The 18,667-nt window shown below is 49.2% G+C and overlaps 1 protein-coding gene across 2 annotated transcripts in view; it reads right to left on the reverse strand.

Annotated features, from left to right (window-relative positions):
• Nucleotides 1-16,751, reverse strand: part of ENDOD1 (endonuclease domain containing 1) — a 33,690-nt gene extending 16,939 nt beyond the window's left edge. For both annotated transcript variants that reach the window (XR_003791492.1, XM_029208562.1), the window contains exon 1: nt 16,372-16,751. Coding sequence is in view for 1 of the 2 variants with exons in the window: in XM_029208562.1 (XP_029064395.1) it covers nt 16,372-16,671 (300 nt within the window). In the remaining variant the exon portion in view is untranslated. The remainder of the gene's footprint in view (nt 1-16,371) is intronic.
• Nucleotides 16,752-18,667: the final 1,916 nt, after the last annotated feature.

Raw genomic sequence — 18,667 nt, forward strand, 5'->3', positions numbered from 1 at the left:
AGGTCTCCATACAAGGGAGCATCTTGGGGCTTGAGAGCATCTCACGGGGACGATGACAAGGTGACGGGCTGGAGGGGCAGGGGGCCAGTGAACAGAAGCCCCTGTCCCTGAGGGTTCCTGGGCTGCGAAATCCACGCACACCTCAGGAACCAACGTCACCTGGTACAGATTTGCCATGGGGGAATTTGTCACTGGTTGGGGCGGGGGGAAAGGAAGCTGCTGTGGACAGGGGCAGTGCTCTGCAGGACACAAACATGAAGCTTCAGCACTTGTCGGTGTCCGGATGGGACGGGGCCAAGGGCTGCAGGTGACAGCTAATGGCCCTGCTGATGTGAGGGGACCAAGCAAGTGCAGTGAGAAGCAAGTCTGGCTCGGGGAGAAGACTGGGTGCGTCGTGTCAGCAGCTGGCAGGTGCAGGGGTCGGGGGGGCCCTGCTGCTGCTGAGCAGCCGCCAGGAGTGCGGACAGTGCTGAGGAGTGTGGGACATGAGGGAACCATCCTGCTGGGCAGGCTGATCTCCAAAGACAAAGTGGGGAAGGGTCTGCCCTTTACACCAGTGAGCTAATTGCGACACATTGAAAGTATTATCTCCCTTGAGCTCCACAGTAACCTACACATGCACATATGCTTTCCTCCAATTTGCAGACAAGAAAAGAGGGGCTCCAGAGCAAATGGACTGTCCTCTAGTTCTGCTCCAGGATTTCCCCCTGGGAAAGTTGGTCCTCAAGAAGGATGATCAAAATGGTGGTGAGGGGCTTCCCTGGTGGCGCAGTGGTTGAGGGTCTGCCTGCCGATGCAGGGGACACGGGTTCGTGCCCCGGTCCGGGAAGATCCCACATGCTGCGGAGAGGCTGGGCCCGTGAGCCATGGCCGCTGAGCCTGCGCGTCCGGAGCCTGTGCTCCGCAACGGGAGAGGCCACAACAGTGAGAGGCCTGCGTGCCGCAAAAAAAAAAAAAAAAAATTGGTGGTGAAACTTTGCACTGATTCGCCCTGGGAAGGGTGGAGTTTCCTTCCTCAGCAGAATCTTAGGCTGAAGCTAGATAAGCACATGCTGGGAATGACTCAGACAAGATCCTGTGATGGGGGAGACCTAGTGAGCTCCCATCTAACTCTGTGGGGACAGAGAGGCTATTTCCTTTGGGGTTTGTTTTATTTTTCAACCAGAGTTAAATCATTAGATGAGTGGAACAGCGGGTGTTCCAATTTTGTTTCTGCTGTGTGAACTGTGATACACACACACACAGACATTAAAGAGTTGCTGTCACCCTGTTGCCCATCACCAGGTGGGTCAGAGGGCCCCCCCCTTACAAGGAACTAAAACTGCAGCTGAAATCGGAACATCAGATAATCTTATCAGAGCTGGAGCTGGACGCTGCAGACAGGCCCTCTGCACACTCCCACAAGTCAGAATGAACTAGATCTGAGGACCCACCACGAAAAATACCCAGCTTGGGAAAGAGCTGCCTTTCAGAAAAGAAACAGGAGGCCAGAGGGGCCATAAGAGCTGCGGAAGGACGTTTGGGGAGGAATAAACCACCAGGCCTTTCAGCTCTCAGGAAAGAAGTAAGCAGAGTTCCGACCCACCCATTTCAGAAAGAAAAAAAAAAAAAATCCTCCCTGCTTGGCATCTAAAATATTCTTTATCCTCTTGGGAACAGAAACAGCTTTAGAAGAATTAGAAGGATGCTTTTCCCTTTTTTTTTTTTTTTTTATAAGGAATGAGAAATGCAGGGCTTTCCATTTCCTGAACAGCCTTCCTCCCCCTGAATCACCCTTCCTCTGGGCTCCCCAAGCTGCCCACACACCTCCCTGCCTCTGGGGAGGAGCAAGCATCTCCAGCTGTCCTTGTGCTGTGCACATCGTAGGCGCGTGGCACATGTCTGTGTGGGGTGAACCGTGCAGAAGGGAGAAAAACGGCCTAAGAGTTCTCTCCTCCTAAGTCGGAAGGTGGTGGAACACAGGAGGGAATGAAAGGATGCTGCACTTCCATTTCAGACCTTCCTTTGTCTTCAGAATTTGAAAAAATAAAAATGAAAGAGGGGAGGTTCAAAAAAAATGCCCCAATCCTAAACTGGCACTGGGTACAGGCAAGGGAGGCCTGAGAAGAGGCCAGGGGGTGGCCTCGAGAGCAAATTCCCGCGGAACGCCTCCAGTTGCTCCTCCCGGGAGCCTGAGAAAGTGCGCGGGCGCCTTTAAGACCTCTCCAGACCTCCGGTACCTTCTCAAGTTACAACACCCCTGGTCATCTTCCTCTTCACTCACTGAAGCCAGTTTTCCATTCTGTGCTCTTGTTTTCTTTCCCAGAGCAATTATTCTTAGCATTTGACAATGTGTTACAGAATTCAAACAAGTCAGTTAAATTGAGACATCTCCATTTCTAATTTTTTCCACCTTCTGTGTTCAGAGATCAGAGGTTCTTAGAATCACCTGGAAGCTTTAAAAAGCTTGAGTGTGAGGGGGTAGTGCTTGGAGATCAGCACGATGTGGGTTTTTTTTGTTTTTGTTTTTGTTTTGTTTTGTTTTTTTGCGGTACGCGGGCCTCTCACTGTTGTGGCCTCTCCCGTTGCAGAGCACAGGCTCCGGACGCGCAGGCTCAGCGGCCATGGCTCACGGGCTCCGCCGCTCTGCGGCATGTGGGATCTTCCCGGACCAGGGCACGAACCCGTGTCCCCTGCATCGGCAGGCGGACTCTCAACCACTGCGCCACCAGGGAAGCCCCACGATGTTTTTTAAAAAGTTTTCCAGGTGATTCTAAATGGAGAACCCCTGGGCTGGATCCCTATCAGATTCTCCTTTGTCTCTGGTGGAATTAAGCCCCTGCCTGGACAGCTATTACAACAAATTAGTGATATTTCCTTAAATCTAGAGTTCTCCAAATTCAATCTGTATTAGAAGCAACTTGGTCCCTGGTCGGAGAACTAAGATCCCTCATGCTGCGCAGCGCGGCCAAAAAATAAAAAATAAATCATTTAAAAACGTAGATTTGTGTACTTCACACCAGAGGTGTATTCTGTAGGCCTGGGGTGGGGCTCAAAAGTGCATTTTTAAAAATTATTTTTATTTATTTTATTTTTGGCTGTATTGGGTCTTTGTTGGTGCGCAAGGGCTTTTCTCTGATTGCGGCGAGCGGGGGCCACTCTTCGCTGCGGTGCACAGGCTTCTCACTGCGGTGGCTTCTCTTGTTTCGGAGCACGGGCTCTAGGTACGCAGGCTTCAGTAGTTGTGGCACACAGGCTCAGTAGTTGTGGCTTGCGGGCTCTAGACTGCAGGCTCAGTAGTTGTGGTGCACGGGCTTAGTTGCTACGCGGCATGTGGGATCTTCCCGGACCAGGGCTCGAACCCGTGTCCCCTGCATTGGCACGTGGATTCTTAACCACTGTGCCACCAGGGAAGCCCCAAGAGTGCATTTTTAACCACCACCCCAAGTGATGCTGATGCAGGGGGTCCATGGACAGCAGTGAAACACAATTGCTTACTACATCCTTTCTGGTAGTGGCCCAGCGGGGCTTAATTTATTCACACGCTATTAATACTTTCCAAGAGGTATTATCCACAAATCACAAGAGCTGGGATGATAATGCCAAGAAAGAGAGTAAAGTACTACAGGGCCATTTGGATCCTCCACCCATCAGAGCAGCTAATATTCTGATCCCCAAGATGGATAAACATGAATTTCCTGCCTTATTCATATGTGAAGTGAGAAGTCTCTTTTTGCTTATTTATACTTTTCGGGTCATACCTCACTGCTCTTTCTAACATCTTCAGTAGCATCCTATACTTCCGGGTTAAATGACAAACTAGCATAGTCATGACTCCCCCCACCCCCAATTTCTCCAACCTCCTCTCTCAAGTCTTCCCTTACATTCAACCAGAAAAGGACAATCCCTGTCCCCCAACCCCCATGGTTGTGATGTAAATGCTGCCCTGCTTCCCTCTGTACTGCTGCCCCTGTCAACACTGGTGGAGGGGGGCCTTCACCATTCCACTCCGCTACTTATACCCTAGCTGGGTGCCCGGGCCCAGCTCCAACCTCACCGCTCCTGTGTTGGGTGGTCTCCTTTGGCCCCCCAGATCCACTCTCCACTCTCTCCTGTGCTCTGCTCTGTGTCCCAGGAGGCTGATTTCTCGGGACCACATCATCTGAGCTCTCTGGCCCTCTGGCTTCTGACTGGGGCAGCCAGTGGGAGGGGGGAAGAGAGAGGATGTATTCCCTTGCTCCCTTCCCACCTGGTTGCTGTGGTCCTGGCTCTGGCTGAGTTCCTCTGCAGTCACAGCTCTCCCCAGCTCCCCGCAGACCCCACAGGCCTGGGATGGTGACAGCTTCCTGCGATGGCTAGGCCCTGGGTACTTTACCACATCTTGTTGACTCCCTTAATTCTCGGCAAATAGTTTCTTCATTCAATTCTGTCAGTTAAACTACTCTGAGAGTTCCACCTGTTTCCCTCCCAGACCCTGGCTGATATAGCCTCAGTAAGAGCCTTCCCAACACCCCAGCTCACCCAGTCCTAGGAGATCACACCCACCTCGGGGCCTTTCGTAGCATGAATTACACACATGGTTGGTATGCAGAATGGGTTCTGTTGAGTAGTGAGGGTCCCTTGAGTAGTCTAATCTGGCTGCCCACTCTGGGCTCTCCCAGCCAACCACCAGGTATGCCAACCCTGTCAGCCAATGCACCACATTCAACCCCTACTTCTAAATTAACCAAGTACTTCTGACACTATCTCTAAAAGAGTGGTATTTCTTAGCACATGACCCTCTCCTACCCACCTCCTTGCCAGGCATAACCAAGGGACAGCCAGCCTGGTAGGGACAGCAGCCTACCAGATGGCTCTCTTGGGTTCTCGATACAAGAAGCTCAAAGCCTGACAACAGGGTGTGAAGGTTGTTAGATGGACGTTAGGACTGGCAGCCAGCCTGACCCATGGGAAAGCAGAAGAACTCGTTAAGAGAGAAAAGACAGAGGAGGGTGGGAGAAAGATCCTGAAGACTCTGTGGGACTGTTTGATTTCTAGAAGCTTCCCTGTCCTGGATCCTTTGAGGCCTGTTCCTGTGCCTGTGAATTTACCAGTGATCTCATACAACGGTCCTGCCCTTCACCCGAATAAGCCTGGGTAAGCTTATGATTCATGTATCAAAAAGCCTGACGGGCTTCCCTGGTGGCGCAGTGGTTGAGAGTCCGCCTGCCGATGCAGGGGACGCGGGTTCGTGCCCCGGTCCGGGAGGATCCCACGTGCCGCGGAGCGGCTGGGCCCGTGAGCCATGGCCGCTGAGCCTGCGCGTCAGGAGCCTGTGCTCCGCAACGGGAGAGGCCACAACAGTGAGAGGCCCGCGTACCGCAAAAAAAAAAAAAAAAAAAAAAAAAAAAAGCCTGAAACCTCAGGAGTCCTACTCTTATGAGAACCCAAGTGAATCGGGACAGGGACTTTGCAGGCCAGGAACCGAACCGTCTAGACACCTGGATTAAATCTCGGGCACAAAGGAAGAGACACGTGTGCCTTGGTTGCAGAAGATCTGGAACAGATCAGAGGGGCACCCGGGGACTGAGAGAAGGCACTTCTACTAAATTCTTCAACAGAGAGTATAGTGCAGGAACAGCTGAACTCAGAAAAAATGGAGACCTGTCACAGGCAAGGCGGCAATGAAGCAGGAGTACGGGGGAAGTAAGGGCATTTCAGCAATAACACTGGGTCAGACCTAAGGGCACGGTAACCCTCATCCTGGTTGTCTCCAAGGCAGGCACTGGCTGGGAAGCAAAGGTTACTTATTCATTCCACATGCTTAACATACACATATTGAGAGTGTAGACACAGCGCAGCCATACTGAACCGCCCTAACTCATCCACAGGGTAGGGATGATTTATGAGCTCCAGGCCACAGATGAGGACGGAATCCATGAGATTCAGTAACATTTCCAAGGTCAACCAGCTGGTAACTGACAGAGCTGGGACTCAGCCCAGTTTTGTCTCACTATAAAACCAATCTTCTTAACAACTCCGTATGCCCAATCCTTGCCCCTTCAGGCCTAAGAGTCTGGTGGGAGAGAGTTAAGTAAACCACTTCTTATGCCTGGTCTGCCTTCCCGACTACGTTAACAAGACACCTGAGGGCAGGGCACATCATGGGTTCCTATTTCTGGGCTTAGACCCAAGAACTCAATAAATGGTTGTGATGCTGACGACAATAACAACACTGATAAAAGGATCAACAAGCAGCCGAGGTCCGGGGACTCAGCCTTTGCAACTCTAACATTCTCCCCCTGCTGCCCAGGAATGAATAAAGGGATGAACAGATAATAAACAGGGTGAGCTTGTTTCTGCCCCTGAAGATCCCTCTAATTGCATGCCTACCTCTTAAACCCCAATTCATTGACAGAGAAGAGAACAAATTGATGATGAACTCTTGTTGCTGATTGGCTGTGACCACATTTATGATGTAAATAAGTGAGAGGAAACTCCTAGGCTCTGACTGGCCTGGGGCACGAGGCCCCAGGAGCAGAAGGGCATCCAATATGGAAGCAGAAAAGCAAGAGCAGTGACGAGCCTGGTCAAAGAGCTCCCTGGGTGCAGAACAGCAGCCTATGAGGCACCACTATCAACTCAGTTATGCATCACCCTCATCTGAAAACTGGGGAAGGAGCATAGCTAATCTCCACACAAGATTGTAACTAACTATAAGACATGGCCCTTCTCCAAAGCCAACAGGCAAAATGTACCCTTCATCTTAAAGATCATTAGAGAAGGGGACTTGATAGCCCTTGGACCCTTTTCCACAGCATCATAGCTCTCACGTCAGGAATGATTTATTTGCATCCAACCTCAACCCTCCTCAAGCTGTTGAAGCTAAAGACCTCTTGTCTTTAGCACAAAAGAGACAGAATCTGCTTCTCAATGTTGTGTCACATATATCCTCTGAGGCTAGTAAATCTGCCCCCAGGCAAAATCACTTCCATTTCTTTGACCTCTTCTCTTGGGTTTTGTGAGCTTTTCAAGTTCCTCTAAAGGTGAGACTACTTGGCAGCAGGGTTTAGTGACCGAACAGAATACCAGATTAGAAATGAGGAGATCTGTCAGCTCTGTCACTTACTGGCCTTGTGACCTCGGGTAGACCAGTGACTCCCCGGGCCCCTGTCTCTTCTATAAGAGGAGAAGGATAACACCTCCTGTGCTCAGGAATGAGGAGAGGGGGAAGAAAGCAGGATTAATTCAGGCCATCAGTCAGTTATACATGATACAGACTTGAGAGAAAAAGGTGATGAAATAGACTTTGCATTTCAAGTCCCCAGGCCTTCTATTTCTAGCGAAAATGCTTAATGAGACAAATTGTTTATGTTTCTGTGCAGACTTGCTCATCAAAAAGTGTGCTGTTTGAGAGGCTCGTTAGATGTGGCTTCACAGAGTCCAAAAGGGTGCTAAGCCTTGACTAGAATAAAGGATGTGAGAGTGCACGTCTCTCTATATGTAATGGAAATTTCTGGAATGTTACACACACACATACACCCATACACACAAACTGTGAAGACTGGCTATCTGTGAAAAGCGGATCTTTTTCTTTATATACTTCCAAAATGCTCAGAAGAATCTTTTTACCATAAGCACATATTACTTTTATAATCCTAATAAAACCCCTAAATATGATAAAGAACCACCACCAGCACCCCATTAAAGAGGTTCAAGGAAACTGTCTGTAGGTCTAGATCTAAGGCTGCCGTGCCATGATAGGAATAAGACTGCAAAGCTTTCAAATTTCACTGCTGGTGTTCAACCCATATCTGCTGGATGCTCACAACTCAACAACATTTATTAAGCACTTACTCAGTGCTGGCATCATGCTAGACCAGGAGTTGGCAAACTACAGCCTGTGCACCAAATCCGACCCACCACCTGTTTCATAAATAAAGTTTTCTTGGAGCATAGCCACACCTGCTCATTTATGCATTGTCTGCAGCTGCTTTTGCGCTGGAACAGCTGGGTTGAATAGTTGCAGAAGAGACCATACGGCCCAAAAGTCTAAACTATTTACTATTTGGCCCTTTACAGAAAAAGTTGCTGGCCAGTGCGTTAAGCAATGAGGATTCGATGGTGAGTATGACAGGCCTGAGCCCTGCACTCATGGAACGGGGGCGCTCAATCAGTCACACAACAAATGTATTATTGTACCACACTAGCAAAGAAAGGTGTGTTTGGTGCCACTAGAGAGTATTATGGGCAGTTGACCTAGGTGGGAATATCACGGAAGACAAAAAAGCCCAGCGGGTACAAGGGTCCTATGATGGGAGAGAACATAGAAATAAAAAACAACAAAAACAAAAACAAAATAGAAAGAAGCCAAAGCGGCAGGAGGTTAAGGCCTGGCAATGTGTGACGCCAGATAAGGCCAGAAGGGGAATGAGAGACCAACCAAGCAGGACTCTGGAGACCCTGATAAGGACTTGTCTTTATCTGAAGAGAAATAGGGAGCCCTGAAGGGTTTCCAGTGAGGCCACTGGAGATACAATGAGATGAATGTTTTCAATTTCTCTAGCTTCCAGGTGGAGACCCAGGTGGGATGGGTTAGTCAGTCAGGAAGCTGTTTTGCAGAGGCCTGGATGCAGATGGTAGGGATTAGAGGGGTGAAGTCTGTCAACTGAGGTGCAGAAGCAAGACCATCAACCATCCCAAACGGTCCACTTGGCTGTGAAGGAGGTGTCCAATGTTATCATGGGTTCCATGGTTCCAGATACAACACAAATATCCAAGAATGACAAAAGACCTTTTTATGGTTCATAAACCCAGCTTTCCTTTCCCTGTGTTTCCGTGTGTCCTGAGACTATGATGGATGCCCAGTCTTTCAGATACATAAACAGTGGCCATTTCCTTACATGGTCCCTGTTCAATCATGCATCCTGGGCAATTCAACCACCCCTGAAATGAAGGTGCAAGTCAACTGGAACATGTAATCTAATTTATGTTTTCAAATCCTATTTCATCCAACTATTTACTCTGCAAAAGGTGAAGTACTCATATTTTCAGTTTTGATTAAAAATATTAAATGCCCTCATTTGACCTCCTTTGAATGAGCCACACGTCTGTCAGGCACTGGGTAAATAAAAGCATGACTGGAATACTAAATGGTGCTTCTATTTTGGGTTCACCCTATGAGTTGGTTTCTTTTTTATTTCTCCTTCCTTTCAGTGGCCAAATAGATATGTCAGCAGGCAAGGAATTATTGCTGCCATAGATGTCAAGTTCTACTAACCAAAAGGGTACGTGACCACTCAGGAGACATGATACACAACATGAAGGAAAAACATTTTTGAACTAACAGGAATTCTAGGAGCGAGATCAGATCACTGGCAGTGAAAGCTACTGGCAAACGGGAGGACTTATTTTCTCATATTTCCGCTTGTACAGCTGACAGCTTAAAAGGAAGAGGAATTAAAGCCCAACAAATAAAATCTTTATTCCTCAAGGAATGCTCCATTCAATCACCATGAGCTATAACTGAGATTTCCAGGATGGTGTGTTAGAAGCCAAGCCAGACATCATCCAAAGAACTGGATTAGTTCAGTAAAATAAAAATAAAATAACAGAACTTCCCTGGTGGCACAGTGGTTGAGAGTCCGCCTGCCGATACAGGGGACACGGGTTCGTGCCCTGGTCCGGGAGGATCCCACATGCCGCGGAGCGGCTGGGCCCGTGAGCCATGGCCGCTGAGCCTGCGTGTCCGGAGCCTGTGCTCCGCAACGGGAGAGGCCACAACAGTGAGAGGCCCGTGTACCGCAATAAAAAAATAATAATAATAAAATAAAATAAAATAAAATAACAAATCAGTCAATTTGGAATCCGGAGAGAAAATACTGACATTGTCAGTGGAAAGCAGCATGGTAGAGCAGAAAGAGAGCTAAGAGCTCTGGAGTGGGACAGCCATAAGCTCCAATCCAGACTCGGCCATCTAGCAGCTTTGTGACCTTGGATAAGTTATTTAACGATGCTGAACCTCAGTTTCCTAAACTATAAACCATGGGTCATAGGACCTAGAGCTGTTCTGTGAATGAGTTAATTTGTGAAGATCCTTGCACACAGTAAGGAATCAGTAAATGATAGTTCCTTTCCTGGATTGTCCAAATTTAAGTCTGGGCTGAAAGAATGGTGCACAGCTCCATCACCACTAGACTGTTCCAGGACAAAACATCACTAAAATGTTCTGCCGATACAGGGCAAGTACCCTAACTCGCTTCTGAGAATGACCACGAATCAGATGGAAACACTAAATTCAAAGATGAAGAAAAAGCCAGAAAAGGAGAAAAATGGAGTGAAGGGTAGCATGTATGACTGTTTTTACTATCTGCACTCCAGTAAGGAAGAAATTGTGAGCAACTGATTTTGGAACCATCCCTGTGAGCCCGGCGCTTCCTGGCCCTCCTCGGGCTTAGCAGAGTAGGCTGGAACGCAATTGCTCACTGTTCGTTTTATGACAACACACCTCTTGGTTGCTCAGGTCTAGGAGGGTGGAGGTGCTCTGGCACCTGTTTTGTTTTTGTTTTTCCAATCACCTAAATCTATCTACCCATCCACCTGTCCATTCCATCGTCCATTCATTCAATCTCTCACCATGTACCTTCTGAGCACCTATTATGTGAATGTGGGGCATACACCGAGCATTTGAGAAGATACACAGATGGATGTTTTAGGTTGTTGGCGAGATTTGTGGAATTGCAGGAGTTGCCTATCTAATCCAACATTCCATTAGTGTGTGTGCGTGTTTAACATCTATTAGAGTAAGACCTTAATAGTGTACACATTACTATTTATTAAGACCTCACCATATTACAGGTTCTATGCTGCGTGCTTATATGTGTTATCTCGCTTATGTGTCACGACCACTCTGTGAAGTCCACACTGTTATTATCTTTAATGAACAGATCAGAAAAATAGGACTGGAAGAATTTGATCACACAGATTGTAAGTGGCAGAGCAGGGATCTGAAGTCATGTTTCTTTTCTTTTGTTTTTGTTTTTGTTTTTTTTTGCGGTACGCGGGCCTCTCACTGTTGTGGCCTCTCCCGTTGCGGAGCACAGGCTCCGGACGCACAGGCTCAGCGGCCATGGCTCACGGGCCCAGCCGCTTCGCGACATGTGGGATCTTCCCGGACCGGGGCACGAACCCGTGTTCCCTGCATCGGCAGGTGGACTCTCAACCACTGCGCCACCGGGGAAGCCCCTAAAGTCACGTTTCTTAACGAGGAAGGAAGAATCAGAATTGTCCTGTTTGCTGTGTCCCTTACCCAGAGATGTGTATGATATCTTCTTTATATCTGTTCTCAGACACAATTAAAAGAGGGCTGATGTTAGAACAAATGAAACAGTGTGTCAAACAGTTTCAGGAAGTGCAAGCAAGAAGCCACTGATGGAAATTAAAAATTAAGGACTTAATCGAGGTTCTAGATGTGACAACTGTTCACGTACATTTACTAAGATTTGAAATATGACTTCATTGGGCCCTTTCAGAAAATACTTTCGCCGTTAGCAGGACTATCCGCTTCTCTCCGGAGCCACTGACACCTGAGCAACATTCACGTGGCCAAACATGTGCTCTGACTTGTCCTACGACTGTTGGGAAAGAGAAATGGAGTAGAAATGAAGATTTCCATACAAAAGATGAGAATTGAAGTCCTATGACCATTAATGCAGTGGATCCATTGGAAGTCAAAGATCTCCATGGTTCATCAAAAGAGCTCCGGACTAGGAGCAACTAGTCATGAGTTCAAATCCAAGCTGTGTGGCCTTGGGCACAACAATTAACCTCTCTGAGCCAGTTTCCTCATTTCTACAATGAAGAGAATAAGATCTACCTCACAGTATTTTTGTAAGATTAAAGAAGTATAAGCAGAATATAAAACCAGTTCCTTCCAATATTCACATTTACAAAATGACAGGGTCTTGAGGACTTCCCTGGTGGTCCAGTGGTTAAGACTCTGCACTCCCCCTGCAGGGGGCACGGGTTTGATCCCTGGTCGGGATACTAAGATCCCACATGCCGCGTGGCATGGCCAAAAAAAAAAAAAAAATTGTTTTTAAAAAATGACAGGGTCTTATACGTTGGCTTCTAGCGTGAATAGACAACATCCTTTGCAAAGGCATCACTAGTACCTTATCCAAAAATTCTTCCATTAAACAGAAATGAGCTAAGCAACTAAAAGGTTTGAGGCTCCCTGTACTAAACCACAGCCCAGTTCTCAATTTTACCCTCCGGACCATCTCTGTCCTGCTAAGGACCATCTCTGTCCTGCTAATAGGGACACACTGTCTCATCTCTTTCTTGCCTTCTCCCCATTCTCAATTTAAAGGTGACCACATTCCACATAAAACCCACAACAGCCCTCTGTCTTCTCTGTTTCCTTTTAAAATAATTTTTTTTGATGTGGACCATTTTTAAAGTCTTTATTGAATGTGTTACAACAGTGCTTCTGTTTTATGTTTTGGTTTTTTGGTCAGGAGGCATGTGGGATCTCGGCTCCCCGACCAGGGATTGAACCTGCACCGGAAGGCAAAGTCTTAACCACTGGACCACCAGGGAAGTCCCTCCGCTTCCTTTTAAAGTTCTCATTATGTCCTTCAGAAGGCCCCTCAGATGCGGGATCCTGTCATCTGATGCTAAAGAGATCGAAATCATCTGGGGTAGTTCCAAAGGCCGGAGCTAGAACAGGTGGGGTGGATTTAGGGGAAGGTTCCAGCTCTGCATATGGAATATGTTTGGAACAGTGGCTGCTGGTTAGCTGGGAGGCAAGCTTCTAAAGCAGGCAGCTCTCCACCAAGGAAGCCCAAGCAGAATATCTCACCCACTGTTGCCTGACTGAACCTCCGAACATCAAATGATTTTATTCAACACTTACTGAGTGCTTTCTATGTCCTAGGCACTAGAAATGCAAGCCCTCGGTCTCTCCGCTGGAGATACGGACCCACAAGCAGGTAGGTATAAAACAGTGTGGTAAGTAAAAATATAGAGAAATTACAGGGAGCACTGTGGGGTGGACCTAACTCAGGAAGTGGACCTCACTCAGGTGGGCTCTTCCTTCTGGAGGAGGTGACACCTCGGCAGTCTTAAAGGATGGAGTAGGGAGGCAGTGAGGGGCAAGACGGGGGCAGTGTAGAAAGGGCATTTGGGGCAAAAGGAATCAGCATGAGCAAAGGAACAAATGTGACCAACAGAATGGTTTATGAGAGGCACTCCAGGCAGCTAGATAATGCTAGAACAGTACATGAGGGTGGGGAGGGGTAGGACACAGGCTGGAACTACAGACAGGAGCCAGGGCACGGGGCCCCTGTAAACTGCATTCTGCAGGGTGGAATTCTGGGTCCCTGTGTTTTTAAGCACAAGAGTGCTTACAACACCCTAAAGGTTTTACGCACGAGTGACTTAAGTTTCTATCATCTTCGATTCAGGAGGTTTTCGGTTGTTGTTTTTTATTTTTCCCCCAAAGGGAAACTGCAGGACAGCCTTGCGAGCTGCCCTAATTGAGCTTCAGGAGCCTCAGGGTCAGAACAGCCCTACCTGACTAACTACGGAAGGCAAGCACCCAGCTCCTTTGGTCCCCTGCCTCTTCCTCTATCTGCTGGGCCTCTTGGTAACACTAACTTTCTAAAGAGGTGATGTGGGCACAAGGTGACTCAGCATTACAGAGTGCTTGGAAGCAGCCAGAAGTCCACGTTGAGCCCTGAGCATCTTTCTGCAGTGGGCACACTGGCTGGGAGGCAGGTCTTGGGGGGGCAGGTTTGCTGCAGTGTGCTCCAGAGCCTGCCAGCATGGCAATCTGGCGGCTTCTCCCCCTCTCTCCTTCCTAATAGCCCCTGGCTCCTGGCTGACTTGACTGGACACTGCGGTGGGAAGGGACGGGCAGCACAAAGTTGTCTTGCAGAGAAAAGCATCCTTCCAGTTGTGCTCAGCCACTGGGCCCTTCCCACCTCCCCAGTCGGGAACTCTGGTCTCCTGTGCTTTTCTGAACCACTGTACCTCTCACCTCTGGAGCTGCCATTTGGAATTATTCCCTCCCACCCCACCAGCTCCTTCCTCTTTCCCCATCCTATTTTACCTCTCCAGTCCTATCCCTCATTACCAGGGCCCACGGTCTCCACTGCCTATGTGAAGGTTCTGTCCATTTCCTCCCTGCTGAATGAGTCATGCTCCTTTGGGCTCCTTCAATAACTGCATAAATGGCTCTGCTCCACACCCCGGCCCCAAACCTTCCTTGATCACTCCTTCATACCCGACCCCTCCCTTCCATCACTCCTCTTTATTCTGAGCACTTGAGTCATCTACTCACTGAGTCATCTACTCACTTGTACTGGGTTAGCTGCTCCAACCACTCCCCACACACTAATCCCTGACTCAGCCATGCGTTTCTCACACAGCATGTCCCCTCTGCTGGGAATGTCTTTGTCCTTGTCTCCCTTCTGAACTCTGCCTCATCCTCCCAGGTAAAGTACAAACGTCACCCTGACCCAAAGGCTTACCCCGTCACCTCCAAGACGGATTAAATCTAATAAGACTTCTTCTACCCTTTTAAACTGAGGATGTTTTGCTTATGTCATAATAACAGCTAGGACTGATATACCAGGCACGAGAACCTTATATGGAGTAATTCATGCAGTCCTCAAAATCACCCTGTTATTACCTCTAAGTCAACCAGCCCAAGTTTACAGCAAGTCAGTGGAAGAACAGGCTTAAACCCAGGCAGCGTGGCTCTAACCAGAGGTGTTGCCACCTCGTCACCCAGCAGACCAGGAAGCCTTTGAGTCCCAGAGCTACACTCTGTTCCCCTGGCACCCCAAGTGCCTGGCACACAGTGGGTGACTACTAAATGTGGTGGTTCTGGATTTAACTGAAACTTGTTCAGCATGCATCCCACGTCTTCCTCACATGTACGTTCTGTCTCCCCAAGCCATCCATGAGATCCTCGGTGAGAAAGGACCAGGTCATCTATTTTCCTCACAGGTCTGCAATCACATGCATACTGGGGAACTGGGGGAAACGCAGAGAGCTCTAGGGGTGCAGATGGGGGCAAACTAACTTTAGGTTACTATATGCCTTAAGTGTGTATACTTTACAAAGGCTTTTTCACATGCCTGATCTCAAAGGTTCTGACATCAACAGGCTGTGGAGAAGGTAAAGAGACGGAGGTGCAGATGGCCTGAGAGCTGGTCAAGGTCTTAGAGCCAGAAATAACTGAATGATATTATAGAAATTACAACCCAGGGCTCTGAATAAAACAGCTGAACGCCAGTCCCCTGCTCACAATGCCTAGGCAGCTGTGGCCATCAAGAATGGGCAGGCTGATGTAAGTCAACTATATTTCAACTAAAAAAAGTAAAACAAGAAAAGATCAAGGTCAACCAGTTCTAAAAAAAAAAAAAAAAAGAATGGGTGGGCTGAGTGTTCAGCTCCTCCCCCAGATCGGGTGTCCTTGGTTGCTGGGACAGGGGAGCCTGGCAGGGTGTTCTCCACAGGAGGCTGGCTGCGCAGACCTAGGGCAGGGTGTGTGAAGGCAGCTTCAGCAGGACCTCTGGGAGCCTCTTGGAGTGTTTGGTCACTCTCACCAGACAGAACAGAAAACCCTGAGAGATGACACACTTTCCAAGTGGTCTGATAATATAGATATGAAGAGCCAGGAGAAACAGGTTTGTTCTTCCCATTAGTAGGAGGTAGTCAATGTCCCTACTATTTGTAACTATCCCATCGCATTTCTAAAAATCCATACCTTTATTTCATTGTCCTAACCCAACATTAACTTCAGATCGAATTTACTCAATGTCCTGTGCAGAAGGGAAGGCTTTTCAGGCTCAGGTGGCCTCTGCAGAAGAAAAGCTTTTTCCTAGTAGGAAGGGCAGTGAACTTCTAGCCAAAAGACCTGCCCCATCTTTATGCAAGTCTCATCGCCCCGCTGAGCCTTGATCTCCTCTTCTGTAAAATGGGCATGAAAATGCCCACTCACCCACACATCCCACAGGCAACGACCTGTGCGCTCCCAGCCTAGGCATCCCGAAGATTTGGGTGGTCTCTTGGGTCTCCGTCTCACTGTCCTCATTATTCAGGAAGTGAATGAGACACTGCAGATGTCTCCTCTGAAGTGCAGAGAGAACCACCTCCCACTGGGGGCCTCGGACCCCTGAGGCTTAAGCGAAAGCTCGCAGATCGCCCAGCTCTGGCCGTGGCTTTGACAGGGGACGAGGCAGTCTGTAACTCCGGGGGCGCGGTGGGGCGGGTGGAAACCCGGGTTTCCCGACGCTGGCACCGAAGTCTGGGGCTGCCCTTCCCCGTCCTACCGCTCACGGTGGCTGCAAAGTGCCCTGGGAGGCCAGCCCAACGGCCGGGCTTGGGAAGCGCCTCGCTTACCTGCGGCTCCACTAGCCAGCGCTGCTCGGCTCCCAGGGGCGCGGGGCGCGCGGCGCGGAACGCCGAGTACACGGGGATACGGTCCCAGGTGCTGTACAGGGTGGCGAAGCGCTCGGCGCCCTCGGAGCGCTGACAGATCTTCACGTGGGCAGCGGCCGCCAGCCCCGCGGGCGGGGTCCCGGCGTAGAAGAATCGGTCGCATTCGCCGAAGCCGGCTTCCTGCTCGCTCACGAGCCGGCCCTCCAACAACCCCGCCAAAGCGAGGAGGCCGCCCAGCGCCAAACAGCGCGTGGGGCCCATGGTGCGTCTGCGGGCCGGGCGGGGAGAGCGCGAGGCCGCCGAGCGGGTCCGCGGGGAAGTCGGAAGCCGTGGGCGGCGCGGCTGAGCTAGCGCTCTGCGGGCCGAGCTGGGCGTCCCCGGCGGCAGGGGCGGGTCCGCGTCCCGAGGCCGCGCCTCCCTCTCACCCTCCTCCCTGAAGATGGCTGCGCAGGCCCGGCGCCGGGCGCGGGGATGCACCCGGACTTGCACCGCCTGGTTTCTGCAGTCTGCGCTCGCAGGCTCGGGGACGCGCGCTCCCAAGACTGAAAGGTATGAACCGGGTCGGCTTAATCGGAGGAAACGGGAAGGAACCTTCCCTGGGGCTGGGAGCCTAGAAGTCTCCTGAGCCAGCGCGCCCCAGGGATCCTCAAGGATGCAAAGAGGCGGCAGGAGATGCCCACAGAGCTGTGGCTCTTTGGCTCTGATGGGCAGGGACCCCCAGTGACATCCGACGGAAATCAGTCTCCCCCTTCCCAACGAAATGCTCATCCGCCAACACACGGACACAACTTTGATGAAGTTTCAGCAGATCAGAAGCCAGGAGACCCAAGTTAAAAATCCTCTTCTAGGAAATTCCTAACCTAGGGAAATAGGACAGCTCTTGTGGTTTACTTGGTGCTGCGAGGCTTAGAATCAAAACCAAAACCAAGAAAGAAACGAGACCGGCCAACATCACTGGTTGGTAGGTTGGTTGATTCATATTTCTTTCTTGAGTGCCTATGTGCCAACCTGGGTTCAGCGACTGGGTACAGTGGTAAACAAGAGTAGGGTCCCTGCGGTCCTGCAGACGAAAACTAGTGGGGAAGCTTGTCGTTAATCAAAGAAACAAGCTATTAAAGGAATAATGACACACACTGAACGTGGAGCTCTGAGAACCTGCCCCTCCGGGGATTCAGGGCGTGTTTGCCTGAAGAGTGTTGTCTGGTCTGAGACCAAGATGTTGACATGAACTAGGCAAAGAGGAAAGCAGCATGTGCTAAGGGGTCTCCCAGCAGAAGGGAACATGATATGTTGGAGGAATTTAAGGAAGGTGGGTGTGGGTAGAGAACAGAGACCTGGGAGAAGGTTATGAGAAATAGGGCTAAAGGACGCAGGAGACACAGCATTCAGGGGATCATAGGCTAGAGGCCATCAAACATTTTTCAGCAGGACACGGACCCATATTGAGAAAACAAACTTCATGAAATAATCCTTATGCTTAAAACTGACATTGCAATCTAGTATTTCTGTTGTATTCTATTTTTTTCCCCTTTAAAAAACATGCTGCTGGTAACCCACAAAGTTGTTTCTATGACCCACTAATGGCTCATGTCCTGCAGTTTGGAAAGAAATATTATCTAAATCATGTTGAGGATTTTAATCTTTCAATGGCGTAGACACAATCACATTTGCTTTCTGGGCAGAAATGGGCAGACTGGAGTGGCCCAGAATGAATAAAGCAAAACATTTATAAAGATCCAGATGAGAGATGGTACCTTTACTGCGGTGGTGGTAGAGACAGAAGCAGAGTGCCTACTAGGGTGCCTTCACTCACATCTTATTATTTAATCTTATTTCCTCAGTGTGCCACATGGGGAACTGGACCAGAGCGTTCAGATGCTTGTCCAAGAGGGCGTAATCAGTGAGTCCTGAGCCAGATTTGAGCCAGGCCCGTCTGCTTCCTAAGCCTGACCTTTCCTCTAAGTCACAGCAAATCCATGAGGTGAGCCTATAAAATAGGAGAGAAATTGTCAGAAGAGCACATTTTGGAGCTTAAGAACCAATTCCTTGGAGGCTTCAATACTTGAAAAGTTTGCCTATGTTTGGCCCCTGAAATGAAACCTAAATTTATTTCTTAAAAAAAAAAAGACACATACAATGTGATGTCACAGTAACAACTAGACTTGGAGTCACATGTTCCTTCTGCATCCAAACTATCATTTTCAATTTCCAAAATTTATTCTGAGTTTGGCCACTTCTGTGCATTCTCAACACTATG

Source organism: Monodon monoceros, unplaced genomic scaffold (assembly GCF_005190385.1).
Source record: "Monodon monoceros isolate NGI ecotype Baffin Bay Population unplaced genomic scaffold, NGI_Narwhal_1 Super_Scaffold_7, whole genome shotgun sequence".
NCBI lineage: Eukaryota > Metazoa > Chordata > Mammalia > Artiodactyla > Monodontidae > Monodon > Monodon monoceros.